The 14,772-nt window shown below is 32.4% G+C and overlaps 1 protein-coding gene across 12 annotated transcripts in view; it reads right to left on the reverse strand.

Moving 5' to 3' along the window:
* WDPCP (WD repeat containing planar cell polarity effector) overlaps positions 1 to 14,772 on the reverse strand; it is a 299,751-nt gene that overhangs the window by 45,788 nt on the left and 239,191 nt on the right. For 3 of the 12 annotated variants that reach the window (XM_045514393.2, XM_045514398.2, XM_010951910.3), the window contains one exon: positions 6,378 to 7,404. The exons of 8 other annotated variants lie outside the window; for them this stretch is intronic. In XM_045514393.2, coding sequence (XP_045370349.2) covers positions 7,238 to 7,404 — 167 coding nt within the window. In that variant the 3' untranslated portion in view covers positions 6,378 to 7,237. Of the gene's footprint in view, positions 1 to 6,377; positions 7,405 to 10,205; positions 10,255 to 14,772 lie in introns of all 12 variants that reach the window. One more of the 12 variants, XM_045514394.2, reaches the window with a different exon arrangement.

Here is a 14,772-nt window from a genome sequence, read left to right on the forward strand (position 1 = left end):
CTATTGATTCCTATGTTAGTTTTACATTCTTCTTCCTTACTGAATTTTTAAAATATTTGATTTTATTTTATCATTCATTCCATAGGACTTTTCAATTATATTGTCATATTGTTGCAAATACACTTTTATTTCCTTACCAATTCTTATGCCTCTAGTTCAAGGGTCAGCATACATTTTCTGCAAAGGGCCAGACAGTATATATTTTAGGTGTTGAGAGACATACAGTCTCAACTACTAAGCCATGGGCAATAAATAAATGAATAGGCATGGCTGGTCTCTAATAAAACTTTGTTTACAAAAAACAGGCAGCAGGTTTGGATTTGGCCTATGGGCCATAGTTTGCCAACACTTTGTATAGCTGATTTATCTCATACTGGCTAATACCTCTGGTACAGTTTTCAATAGTGCCTTGTTTCTGATCTTAGTGGAAATGCCATTACTAAATAAGATACTGGCATTTGGACTAATTTGTATATATGTTCTTTTGTTAAGAATGTATCCCCTAATTCCTATTTTCTTGAGTGTTTTTACCAGGAATGGGAGTTGAGTTTTGTCAAAGGCTTTTATCATCTAAAGAGATAATCATATGATTTTTATTAACTGTAGATCTATTAATATGTATATTACTGGATTTGGTAACATCGAACCAACCCTGTCTTCTCAGGATAGATCTAGTCATTGGATTTTGTTTGCTAATATTTTATGTAATATTTTATTAACTTTGATATTTATGAATAATTTTGGTTTATAGTTCTTCTTCTGTACTATGGAAAGTTTTTCTTTATTTTCAATAATTTGGGACAATTGTAGAGCAATGGGAATATCTGATTTGTGAAGACTTGGTTGAATTCTCCTAACAAACCATTTGGGGTTGTTGCTTTTTTGTAGGGTGGTTCTTTAAGAACCTTGTCTATTTCTTTTTTTCATATTCTTTTTCTTTTTTCTTTTTCTGTTTTAATGGAAGTACTGGGGATTGAACCCAAGACCTCAGGCATGCTAAGCATGCTCTCTACCACTGAGCTATACCCCCTCTCTCACAGAATCTTGTTTGTTTCTTTTATGGAAAACAGTGCTTCAGATTTCTAAATCTGATGGTGGTCACTTTTGAAAAGCTGCATTTGCCTAGAAAATTATCTATATTTTTAATGTTTTCAAATTATTTGCATAGATATCTGCAAAGTAGTCTCTTACTATTAAAAAAATCTCTTACAATGGTTAATTCTTCCTGCCATTTCTTTATTTTGTATATTGATGCTTTCTCCTTCTTCTTGATCAAGTCAACTTGATCTGTTTTCTTAATTTTTTCAAAGTGACACTCAGATTTGGTGTCTAGGTTAGTTCTACACGTTTTAAAACTTCTACCTTAGAGACAGTAAACTATAGCCTACGGGCTAGTCACCTGTTTTGGTAAATAAAGTTTTATTGGACCACGTTCATGCCCATTCATTTCTGTATTGCAAACAGTGTTTTTGTGCTGTAACAACAGAGTAGAGCAATTGCAGCAAAGAACATATGGCCCACAGGCCTAAAATATTTACTCCATAGACATTTAGGAAGGATTCCCAACCTCCACTCTGCCTAATTTCTGCCTTTATCTTTATTATTTCCTTCCTTCTGACCTATTTTGCTTTAGTTTCTTGTTATTTCTTAAGATTTTTGAGTTGGAATTAGTTTATTTTATTCTTTCATTCTCTCTGATGAAAATGTTTAATGCTATCACTTTTCCTCTGATCATTACTTTAAATCCCATAGATTCTAATGTGTAGTGTTTTCATTATAATTATTTTTTAGAAATTCCATGCTTTATTTTCCTCTTTCACTAGAGTTGCTTAATAGAAAAATTTTAACATTTCTAGGATGAAAATTATTTTGTTTCTTGTTGAACGTTTCTAGTTGTATTGCATTGTGTTCAGAGAGTGTTTGTAATGGTTCTTTCTTATGGAACTTGTCTGTTTGGTATCCAACATATGATCATTTTTGGGTCAGTATTTGATGCTTTCTTGGGAAGAACATTTATTGTCTATTATCAGAGTGTAGAATTTGATAAATATCCGTAATATCTACCTTACTGTAAGTTGTTTATGTAGTCTTTCTCCTTACTTATTTTTGCCAACTTAATCAATTTTGTAATAAGAATAATTAGTTAAAGTTTTATGTTATTAGGGCCTATGTATCCTTGTACTTCTTGTAGTGTAGTTTTCCTTTACAGAGGTGGGTCCTGTGTTATTTGGTGCATAGATTTTTTCATGCTTTATCTTTGCTGTGAAATATGCATGTTAACATTTCTTTGTCAGTATTTAATGCTTTTGGTTTTGAACTCTGTTATCTCTGTAACCAGGATTTCTACTATTTCTTATTTTTATTTGCCTGAAGGACTCTTCCTGTCTCTTTAGTTGTAACTTTTCTGAATCAATTTATTTTCACTGTATCTCTCTATAGCATATAGCTGGATATTGGTTTGAGAGCAAATTGAAAATTCTTTTAATAGATGAGGTTAAGTCCATTTATCTTAATTTATATGACTAATTTTCTTGGTCTCTAGTCTGAATATTTTATAATTATGCAAATTTGGTTATATTTGCTTATGTTCCTGGGGTTTGAATGTGCTTCCTCTGCTCTAATTTATTTTTTTAAATGGTATTTAGAAAGGTTTGTAGTTTTGTTTTAGTGGTTATCTTGTACTAATATCTTTTTTAATGCACTTAGTCTCTTAATTAACTTTTTATTATCTGATGTATCAGTGTTTATTGGCATCTTTTAACTTGCACCTATACCTGTACAGCAGTCAGTGAGGTTATTTTACTATTCTCTCTCATTCTGTTTTCCTCCCATTTTTAAAAACTTGTATCATTTCTATTTAATCACAACATACGTATCTGTACATGCATCTTTCACACTCATATCCCTACACTCCCATTCTTAATTTCCTATCTACATTTACATGTGTTAAAACATTCACAGTCTTTTTGTTGAAATTTTCCCAGTCATCTCATGGCTGGATGAAGCTCCTCCTCTAGTACATTCCTCAAGAAAGATTCATGGAGACTGTTTCTCTTTAGCTTTGATACATGAAGGAGAACATGAGTGGATACAAATCCTTGTTTTACACTTTCTTTCACTGAGATTTTTTTTTTAATTGCAGCTCCACTTTTGCCTTGCCTTGTATTTTATTTTTGAAAAGGTTGATGCTAGTTAAATTTGTTGTTTTAGTAAGTTACTTGATCTCTTTACTAGGAGGCCTTGAAGATTTTTTAGATTAATTATTGAAATCTTAAAAGTTTTAGGAAATGTCTTAGAGCTGATGGTTCTAAGATAATTTTTCTCAGGCACTAGGTAGGATCTTTCAATATGTATATCCAAGTGTTTTTTGTAAAAATGTATTTCTGAAACATTTTCCTGGATTATAGTTTTTAATATTAATTCTATTATATTGCTTTGATTTTCTTCTTCAAGGAGTCAAACTGTATAAATGCTGCTGCTTTTTTGCCTTATCTCTCATTCCATTTTTCTCCCTGACATTTTAATATTTTCTTTATTTCTTTTTCAGTCTCCTGTCTTCTGCCATTTTCAGTGCCTTTTATTAAATTTTAATTTCAATTTATTCTCACTTTAGTTTTATTTTTCATCTCTCAGATAATATTTTCACTTTCTTCCTTTTCTTTCTTGACTTCAGTGAACTTTTCTTTCCTCCTTCCCTCTCCTGCTCTTCCCTCCTCTTTCTCTTAGTTTTTGTCTTTCCAATTCAGAGTGAGTTTCCATGTACCCGGTTGCTTGTTTGAGTATATTCTGCTTGGAGTGTTGCACAGTTTTCCTCTACTTCTTGGTTGCTCTGAGCCGGGGGTGGGGAGGGGGGATTTTTCACAATTGATGTGTTTGTTTTTGTTTTCTGTTTCTTTAAAGTAACACTGTATGGAACTGTTTATATTTTTCCTATTTATTTTTGTGATATTGGGATGTATTTTGTGAAATTCTGGTTTAGTAGTGACCTCAGTATAGCAAAGTCTAGGGACTTGTTGGTGTAAGGATAGATATGTAGACCAGTGGAACATAATGGCAAATCCAGAAATAAACCTTTACATTTATGGTCAACTGATTTTTGACAAAACTGCAGAGGCAATTAAGTGGGGGAAAGGAATCTTTTCAACAAATGGTGCTGGGAAAATTTGATTTCCATGTACAAAATAATGAACTTAGACCCTTATCACATTATACATGAAAATTAACTCAAAATGGATTTAAACATAAGAACTAAAACTAGAGAACTTCTAGAACAAAACATAAGAGAAAATTTGGGGGTCCTTAGTTTAGTAAAAGATTCCTTATATACAACACAAAAAGCACAATTGATAAAAATAGCTAAACTGGGCATCACCAAAGTTTGAAACTTTTGTACTTCAACAGACACTGTTAGGAAAATGAAAGGGCAAGCCTGGGAGAAAATATTTGCAAATTATAATCTGTAAAGGATTTATATTCCGATTATATAAAGAAATTTATTAATAAGACAAACCCAATTTTAAAAAGGTCAAAAATTTTGAATAGATATTACACCAAAGAAGATATACTAATGGCTAATAACCATATAAAAATGCTCAACATCTAAAAAAACAGTTTTAAAAGGACTATAAACTCCAAGAAAAATGCTCAACATCATTAGTCATTAGGTAATTGTAAATTAAAATCTTAATGAGATACCACTCTACACCCAGTAGAATGGTTATAATTTTTAAAAACTGACAATACCAACCATAGGTGAGAATATGGAGAAACTAGAACCCTCAAACATAGCTGGTAGATATTTAAAATGTTATAGTCACTTTGGAAAAACAATCTGGCAATTTCTTGAAACTAAGAAGATAAATACAAACTTTTAACAATATGATCCCCAATTCCACTCCTAGATATCTACCCAAGGGAAATGAAAACAAATGTCCAAACACTTACATGTGCATATTTATAGCAATATTACTCATGATAGCCAAAAAATGTAAATAATTCAAATATTCATCAGCTGGTGAGTAGATAAACAAAATGTGGTATATCTATTCAGTAATCAAAAAGGAATACACCACATGATACAACAGCTAGGATCTGAAAAACATAATGCTAAGTAAGAGGAACCTGACACAAAAGACAAAATGTTGTATGACTCCATTTATATGACATTTCTAGTTTCATTTATGTAAAATTTCTCTGGAGACAAAGCAGACCAATGATTGGCTCAGACTGGAAGAGGGAATGGGAACTGACTGTAAATTGGCAAAGGGAAAGAAGTAGGACTTCCAGGTAGCTGAAGAGAATAATGACTGCCTTCCTTTCTACCTCCTAGTACTTCCTCTATAAACAACAGAACATAGTAAAGGGAGGGAGAATTGAAACACATGGGAAAAGTGAAACTAAATGAAAACCACATCTTCAGCATAATTTGAAGACAGACATCAAAATAATTGTAAATAAAATGGAAAAAAAACCCCTAAATCCCAATGCATGATCTCTCCATGATCTTGTAGATTAGAGTATGGATGATACAAAAGGGGCTTAAAAGTACCATGCAATTTGAAGGGGCAGTTTTTAAATGCATTGCTTCTGGGGTGAGGAGTTGGATGGGTGGAGAGGCATCTTTTGGCAACTGGGTGTGAAGGAGGAAAGAAACATAAGAGGAAAATTTAAGGTCCTGCAGGACAAAAAAGAGTAAAAAAATGAGAGGTCATACAACTCCACTGGAGTATGTAGAGAACTTAATTAGCCCTTATTTGGTTCTCTCATTTCTGGGATATCTTTTAAAATTTCTGGCTAGTCCGCCCTTCTGTCACTTGACCTTAGCAGGCTAGCAGAGCTGTGACTCCCTGTTCCTTTCCTGTCAAGTTTGTTACTTTTACTGATAGTAAGTTTGCTATTTTTATTGACAATGCTGCTGGGTCGGGTTCCTCCACTCTTAAGTTCCAGATCAAGTTAGCTGTTGATTTTCACAACCTGTCCTACTGGAGTAGAATTACAAGGCTAAACTACCTTAGGGATGGTGGGAGTATGGGAACAGCCCCAAAACATCACAGGTTCCCACTTTCTTACTCGAAGTTCAGCAGTTTTTTGTGAAAAAAATGCTTTTCAATTTGTTGTTTGCCTCTATTTGATGTCCTGAGCCCTGAAATGGTAGTTTTTGTCCATTTTTATAGTTGTTTCCTAAGGAGATTTTCTGACCTCTAAACTCTGCAGTACCTGGAAATCCTGCCCCTTTATTTACTACTAATCTACATAGTTTGAGGCATGTTTTTCAAGGGTATTATAAGTGTGTGTATATATATAAAATTGATAGATATCAAATACATTACATATTTGATGTATCATATGTATCATCTTATATAAATGAAAAATCTTACACATATGAAAAATGTGGCTTCTTCAACATTATTGCATATAGATGTGATCCTCAGGAGCAGGCATGTGAAGTATAGACCAGGGGCCAAATCCTGTCCACTGCCTAATTTTGTAAATAAAGTTTTATTGTAACATAGCCAAACTCATTCATTTATATATTGTCTATGGCTGCTTTAATATTACAGCACCAGAGTTGAGTAGTTGCGATAGTCTGTATGGCCCACAAAGACTAATATCTGGCCCTTTACACAAAAAGTTTTCTTACCTTTGCTTCAAAGCATTATCATCATACTGAAAAATTGTGCTCTACACTGGAATTTGACACAACATTGTAAAATGATTATAAATCAATAAAAAAAGCATTATCATCATAATTAACATTATAATTATCATAAATAATACTATTACTTTGTCTAGTGTTTTTAATTTCACATTTATCTTTTTATTTTCTCAATAACTCAATGTGGCAAGCAGGATAGATATTAAATGATCATTTATCAGATTTCAAAATGGCAAGCTTGCATAAGTGGGAACATATAAAATTGTAATATCCAAAGTAAATATTCTAAAAATTAATATTTTAATATAATACTAAAATTTAATAACAGAATGCAAATAGATTCAGTACATTATAGTAATTTCATTTGGCCTTGAATAACATTCTTTCTAACAATGCTCCATTTATATTCAATTCTGCCTCCATCATGCTTGCTCTTCCATGACCAAACTACTGCAAAATCCTAGCCATGAGAAAATCACATTTTTTTCTTTGACATTATTTTGCATTTAAACAGGGAATATTTAAACTGTTTAATACTAAGTACTTTTCCTTAATGGAACAGTTTTCTCAGTTCAGCATAGCTTATTTGTCAGAAGACTCATTCACTGTTCTTTGTTGAATAATATGTTTATGGATTGAACAAAAAGGAGGGAGGTTATCTAGAAATGTGTCTTCTCCTTGAGGTGTTAAAGATAGGCCAACAAAAGCTTCATTGAGCATATCTCCTCTGTCCAAAGGCCCCAGGAGTTCTGTTAAAAAAGGATTATGATATGAGTCAAAAATTTAGTGGCATTTTCATATAAGTAGAACAAAAAGTTCTAAAATTTTTATGGAACCACAAATAACCTCAGATAGCCAAAGCAATCCTGAAAGGAAAGAACCAAGTTGGAGCTATCGTACTGTCTGATTTCAAACTATATTACAAAGTCATAGGAATCAAAACGTCATGGTATTGGTAGAAAAACAGATATACAGATCAGTAGAACAGAATTGAGAGCCTAGAAGTAAACACTCACATTTATTCATAATTAATTGACAACAAAGGAACAACAAACATACACAGGAGAAAGAAGTCTCTTCAGTGAATGGTGGGAAAACTGGACAGGCTCATGCACAAAAATGAAACCAGACCACTATTTCACACAATACACAAAAATTAATTCAAAATGAGTTAAAGACTTGAATGTACAATCTGAAACCATAAAACTCCTTGAAGAAAACATAGGCAATACACTCTTTGACATTGGGCTTAGCGTTATCTTTCTAGATATGTCTTCTCAGGCAAGGGAAAAAAAGAAACAATAAACAAATTGGATTCCATCCAACCAAAAATCTGCACAGTGAAGTGAACCATCAATAAAACAAAAAGACAACCTATCGAATGGAAGAAGGTATTTGCCAATGATATATCCGATAAGGGGTTGATACCCAAAATATATAAAGAACTCATACAGCTCAACAACAAAAACACCAAACAACCCTATTAAAAAATGGGGAGGGGACCTAAATAGGACCTGAATAGAGGACGGCCAACAGGCATGTGAAAAGATATTCAACATCACTAATTATTAGGGAAATGCAAATCAAAACTACAATGAGATGTCACCTCATACCTGTGAGAATGCTATTATCTAAGAGACAAGAAATAACAAGTGTTGTCAGGGATGTGGAGTAAATGAAAACCTCATACACTGTTGGTGGGAATGGAAACTGGTGCAGCCACTATGGCAAACAGTATGGAGGGTTCTCAAAAAATTAAAATAGAACTACCATATGATCTGGCTAATCCCTCTACTGGGTATTTATTCAAAGAATATGAAAACACTAATCCAAAAATATATATGTACCCATGTACTCATTGCAAATAGCAAAGATACAGAAACAACGTAAGTGCCCATCAATGGATAAATAGGTAAAGAAGATGTGGTGTATATGTATACATGATAGGATACTACTTAGCCATGAAGATGTAATCTTGCCATTTGTAACAACATGGATGGACCTTGAGGGTATTAAGTGAAATAAGTCAGATGGCAAAAGACAAGTACCATAAGATATCACTCATATATGGAATATAAAAGAATATACAAACAAACCCCAAAATGAATGAATAAACCAAACAAAAACAACTATGTAGATACAGAAAATAGAGTACTGGTGATCAGAAGGTGAGGGTAATGGGGGAGAGGGGAAAATGGGTAAAGAGGATTTAACAGTATGGTAACAGATGGAAATTAAATTTTTGGTGGCAAGCAGGTTGTAGGGTATACATAAATAGAAATATAATATACATATGAAACTTATATAATGTTGTAAATCAGCATTACCTCAACAAAAAATAGAATAAAAATTAAAAAATGATAGCCTAGAATTCTGGCTTCTTTTTGAAAAATTAGAATATTTGGTAAAATTCGGCCTCCATTTCTTACGAGCAGAAATCTGCTGAACCAGAATGCCTATTGCCCACTTTAGTGGGATAGGTACACTCCAATTCTTATTAGTCTACATCATAACCTGTTATATCCACAACACTAAAGCTGAGTATCTGTTCCATTTATCATCAGGCTTATACTCCCATAGGCATTCAGGTTTGCTTTAGAACAGGGTGATCAAACTACAGCCCACTAGGCCAAATACAGCCAGCCTTCCAAACAGTTTTGTATGGCACATGATGTAAGAATAGCTTTTACATTTTAAAGTGGCTGAAAAATAATATTTTCAGGCATGTGAAAATTATATTTAAATTTCAAAGTCCAAATAAAATCTTATTGGAACACAGTCATACTCATTTGCTTACATATTGTCTATGGATGCTTTCCTGCTACCATATCAGAGCTGAGTAGTTGGGATAGTCCATATGACCTGCACAGCCTAAAATATTTACTGTCTGAACCTTTACAAAAGAAGTTTGCTTAGACCTGCACTAGAACAAAAGAGAAGAGTTCTTCCCACTCCTTTTTCTTTAATCTTTTTCTTTTTCCTGTCTCTTATACTGTTTTTTTGTTTGTTTTGTTTTGTTTTGCTCTTATATGTGCTCCTTCAGACCCAGGATAGAACTGCCTTATCAAATTACATTTCACATCAAGAAGGAAAACAGTGCAAAATCTAAGACTTGAGGGTTCTCATCTCTGCCTTTAACTTTATGTGATCTTAGGTCATTTAATCTCTCTCAGCATCTGTTTCCTTATTTATGTAATAATAGTGCTAAGTAAAATCATCTCTAAAATATTTCCTTACTTTAAAGTCCATGAAGCAGATGAAAAAAGAAATACGGGAAGAGATAAGTAAGGTAGATTGAATAAAAATGTAAAGGACAAAGACTATAAAGAATCACTGGGAAGTTCCTGGTTGATACATAGGTAAGACAGTATAAAAATTGCTACCTTTATTGAGCTAGACCCTTTACATAGATTACCTTTATTGCTCATAATGACCCTGTAAGGCAAGTATCATTATCCCATTTGCAGATACAGAAACTGAGAGTTAAAGAGGTTAATTAGTTTGTTCTAAACCAATACTTATTAAGTAGCAAAAGAATAGAGGTTCATACCTTGAATATTTGGCTCCAAACCCAGTTCTGTTCCATTTCAACAAACCGCCTGAGTCAAAAGAAGAGCGAGCTAAGAGAACTTACTGCTGTTACGTTTGTCTTCTGAAATAAAGGGCACTATTTCTCTGATGATTTTATACATTATTCTTTAAATCTATTCTCATGTTGGCCTTGTGCCTTAAAAAGTAGATATCCTTTTCAGTCTAAAAATCTCCAAAGGATTTTCAGGGTAAAACACATTTCAAGATGTGCAATCACATAGAAGAATGAAAATCTTTTATAATACTGTTTGTTAAACTGACAGCTCTACTTAACAGAAGCCATTAAAATATTTACAAAGTAGCAGCTGCTCTTGTAAAGAAAAATACAGCTTTTTGGAGGCATAAAAAGAAACAAGTTGATAAGTACAAGATAAGCCATTTGACAGCTTCTTTGTGTACACTGCACAATATATAGAAAATACTGATATTTACAGAACAATTATAAAGTCTTTTACGTTAAAAGGACAGGACCCAAACCCAGTAAGAGCTGTTTATAAGAATTCTTCATATTGATCTTTTAAACAACTATTCAGGAAGCCCCCCAAACATTATAATCCTTTAAGACATGTTAGGTTTTGGTTTCTTTTTTTAATCAGTTTTGTTCATAGAAGTTTGTCTGTCTGTCTGTCTGTCTGTCTGTCTGTCTGTCTATCTCAATTGGGAGTTCTCTATTGAACTGGAATTTCGGCCAGTGATCTCATAATAATAATTACAAGTCATAGGAAATAGTTTAAGAGAGCAAAAATGTTTAAAAGTAACTGAACATTTGCATTTTTATGCCTTAATCTATTAATCTGATATTTTATAAAGAAACTGAATGACTGATTCTGTCTTTTTAAAACAAACCCTTTAAAAAAAGGTTATTAAGCTGCATTGTTGGTAATTTTTGTTAGTTTTCTAAAAAAAGAGCAATGATATACAATATTTATAATCAAATTATTTATGAAGAAAGGAAAAAATACAAGAAGGTAGCTTTTGGTAGAATCTTGATAGTTAAATGAGAGTGACATTAATCATGCTCCTGTGATACAAGCTTGGTAATTTTATTTAGTAAGTTCTACTTGCTGGTAAGAGCATTAACTGAACAGAAAGTCTGGTAGTGATTTCTAAATCTCTGATATATTAATAGCTTGAGAAGGACAAATACTATAATTTAATTATCCTAAATATTCATATAAGTTATGGAATTATTCCAAACCTTTAGAAAACATTTTGATGGCATTTCAGTTCATTTTTTCTTGTTCCTCAAACACATTATTTTTTGTTCTTAAGGAAAATAATATTTTTCTATTTTTTAGAACTGGAAAAAGGCAAGACACTAAGATAATAATGTGAGAAGTGTTAGGATCAAGAAGTATCAACAGCTTATCAAAAGTAAGAAAGAGCAGGAAAGAAGAGCCAGAAAGGTTAGAAGACGTGAGCATAGGCAACTTACCCTTTAGGTTTAATGTTATGAGACCCTACACCGTTGTTATCAGCCATTTCAAAGTGTTGATATGATCTGTATGAAAGTCATGCCCTCCAGTGTAAGAAATGCAGCATTTATTTTGTTAACAGTTCTGTTTTCATTAGGAAAATATGAGCACAAATAGGAAAAATAAGCATATTGTTAATAATGTGTTATCATAATACTTTATGACTGAAAGTTTGTCTTTAACATTGGGTTTTACCTTGTCATCCTTTGAGACCTTTGATATAAATTGATATCCTCAATCAAAATAAGTAATAATTATTCATCCTTTAGGGAGATATAAAATTATCAGGTTTAAGTACTTTATAAGAATTTTATGTTCAGTTATCATTACTATATATTGATTGATGTGTTGAGTTTCAGTGTACATATATGTTATCAAAGTATATCATACAGAAAAGCAGATGCTTGAAACAGTTGATTCCAGAGTGATTTGGTGGGAGAAGAAATCTTATTTAAAAAGATTGAATTTCATTTTTCATTTTGTCCTAGGTTGGAAATTGTAGTGAATATCAAGAATCAGTAAGTGTGTTTATTGTGTATTGTTAATCAGTTAATTGATTTTCTACAATTGAAATTTAGTGATGATACTAGTTAGCATTATTCTATTTCTATTCATTTCCTCAAAAATGTATGGTAATTTTACAGTTAAATATGAGGGCTAGGAAATACATAAAGTTGAAGTCTTGTTTAACCGCAGTTTACTAAATGATTTAATAATAGTATTTAGATTTCAAGGATTTTTTACTCTTATTTTTGAGTTAATATTAACGGAACCTTATTTTCATCTATTCTCTAAACTTTTATTAACTCATAACTAATAAGATTTAAAAAAAATAACTGGTAAAGGAGGCAAAGGCTGAAGGGCCTTTTATTTGAAATTTTATATATACAAATTTAAAAACTGTTCCAATTAGTAAACTACTAACTTAGGCAGTATAATTACTGATCATTTTATGAGTTTTATTCTGGGCCATGCCATCTGATTTTGGGCAGGTCACTTAACTCTTCAGATTGTTGATGAGGGCTTTAGAAATGGGCATCTTGTATATTGCTGATTGTATCTTGTTAGTAAACAAACACTTTAATGGGAAATTTGGCATTACGTACAAAAGTATTTATACTCTTTCTGGCCTAGAAATTCTCTGTCTTGAAATTTGTTCTGTTTATGTTTCCTTTATAAATGCTAACATAATGTGCACAAAGATATTTTCAAAGATATTTAGGCCAGCTTGTTGTTACACACACACATTTTATTATGGAATTTCAACCTGTCTGAAACCAGAGAGAACAGCATACAATGAACCTCTAAGCTAGTTGTCCACCATTCGGCACTCACCAGTTTATGGTCAATCTTATTTCCTCTACATCCCCAACCACTTCCACACCCTGCCCCCTGGATTATTTTGAAGCAAATCCTGGACAGATTATTTTATTTGAAATATTTTATAAAGTACCCCTTAAAAGGTAAGCTCTTCCACTTTTTAAACATAACACAATCCCATCATTACACCCCTCCCAAAACAAAATCATTAATTATCCAGTTTTTCCCCTGGTTAGCTGGTTATTATATATACATTTTAAGTTTGTATGCTTGAATTAACAGCCAAGCAAGGTCCACAAATTGAGTTAATTTCTGAAGGACTCTTTTAATCTATAAACTAATTATTTCCCCTTCTTGCACATTTAAAAACTTTGGGTCATTTGTCTTACAGAGTTTCCCACAATCTGGATTTTGTTGATTGAATCTTGGTTATTTAACATGTTCTTCTGACCCCTGTAAATTAGTACTTAGATATTGGGGCTTGATTAGACTGAGGTTATTTATTTTTTCAGAGGGGAGGGAGATTAAGACTTTACACATAATGTTATGCCGTTCCATCAAAAAGTATATAACTCTGGTTCTCTCTTTTTGTAAGATTGGTGGTCAGGGATGGTCACTGTGTATTCCGTTAATTCATGAGTTTGCAAAAATGATAATATTTTAATTTTGTCATTTGAAATATAATATTTGATGTTTTGATTCATTGCAGTGATAATCCTTAATGATGCTTAAATTGTCTCATTCTGAGCCAGTGGGGCTCTGTCCAAGTTAGTTCCTATGTCTTTTCAACATGACCCTACCATTAATCATTGATTAGTTCCTTGCTTTCTGCTCTGAAAAAATGTTCCAGGATCATCTTAAGCAATTTCTGCTGCAGACCAGAAAATAGCTTTTTGCCAAGGAGTTCTCATTCATATTTATTGGAAAAAATGGTATTTAAGATCACAATCTGGCACTAGCAGTGCCTTTGTTTTAGGAATGGTCATTTTCTTTATGTCCTTTCAGTGATACAGCTAGGATAAAGGTTTTGTTTGATTTTTAAATTTTTAAAATTACAAACTACATCATTAGTTTATACTGGTATTGTCAATTCAAATTCAGGTCTACAGTGATTTTTTTCATCAATGTTACTACATTTATATCTCCATTCTCCTATGTTGAACATTCTAGTTTTTAATAATATTCACATAACTGTTCATTTTATCCTGCACCACATATGTGACTCTTGGAATCTTATTACCAATGATACTGCCTCTGATAATATGACTAAAAATACTGAAAGTTTTTAAAAGGGATCTTTTTGTCCTTAGGGTATACCCATTTGGGATGTACAGTTACAAATACTGTACTTTTAAAAGCCACTTGGAATAATTCCTGTGTTGTTATGGTGATGACTGGATACATAGTTAGCTTTGTTTCATTTTTAGAATTACTTTTTTAAAGCCAATTTTGTTTTATAATTATGTAAAGTTACTTGGCTCCAAAATCCAATCTGTAATGCGGGGCATAATCAAAGAAGTCTAAGTACTACACCTATTCCCTTTTCCTTAGTTCCTTCTTCTCTCTCTATAATAACTATTGTGAGAATTAATAGTCATCCTTCTATTAAAATTTAAGCAAAAATATACTTAGATAAAGTAGCATACCTTTTGCCCACCTTGTTCTTTTTTCCCACAGTAGATCCTGAAGATCACTCTATTGTGTGTGGGTGTATTTTACATATATATATAT

Source organism: Camelus bactrianus, chromosome 15 (genome assembly GCF_048773025.1).
Source record: "Camelus bactrianus isolate YW-2024 breed Bactrian camel chromosome 15, ASM4877302v1, whole genome shotgun sequence".
Lineage (NCBI taxonomy): Eukaryota > Metazoa > Chordata > Mammalia > Artiodactyla > Camelidae > Camelus > Camelus bactrianus.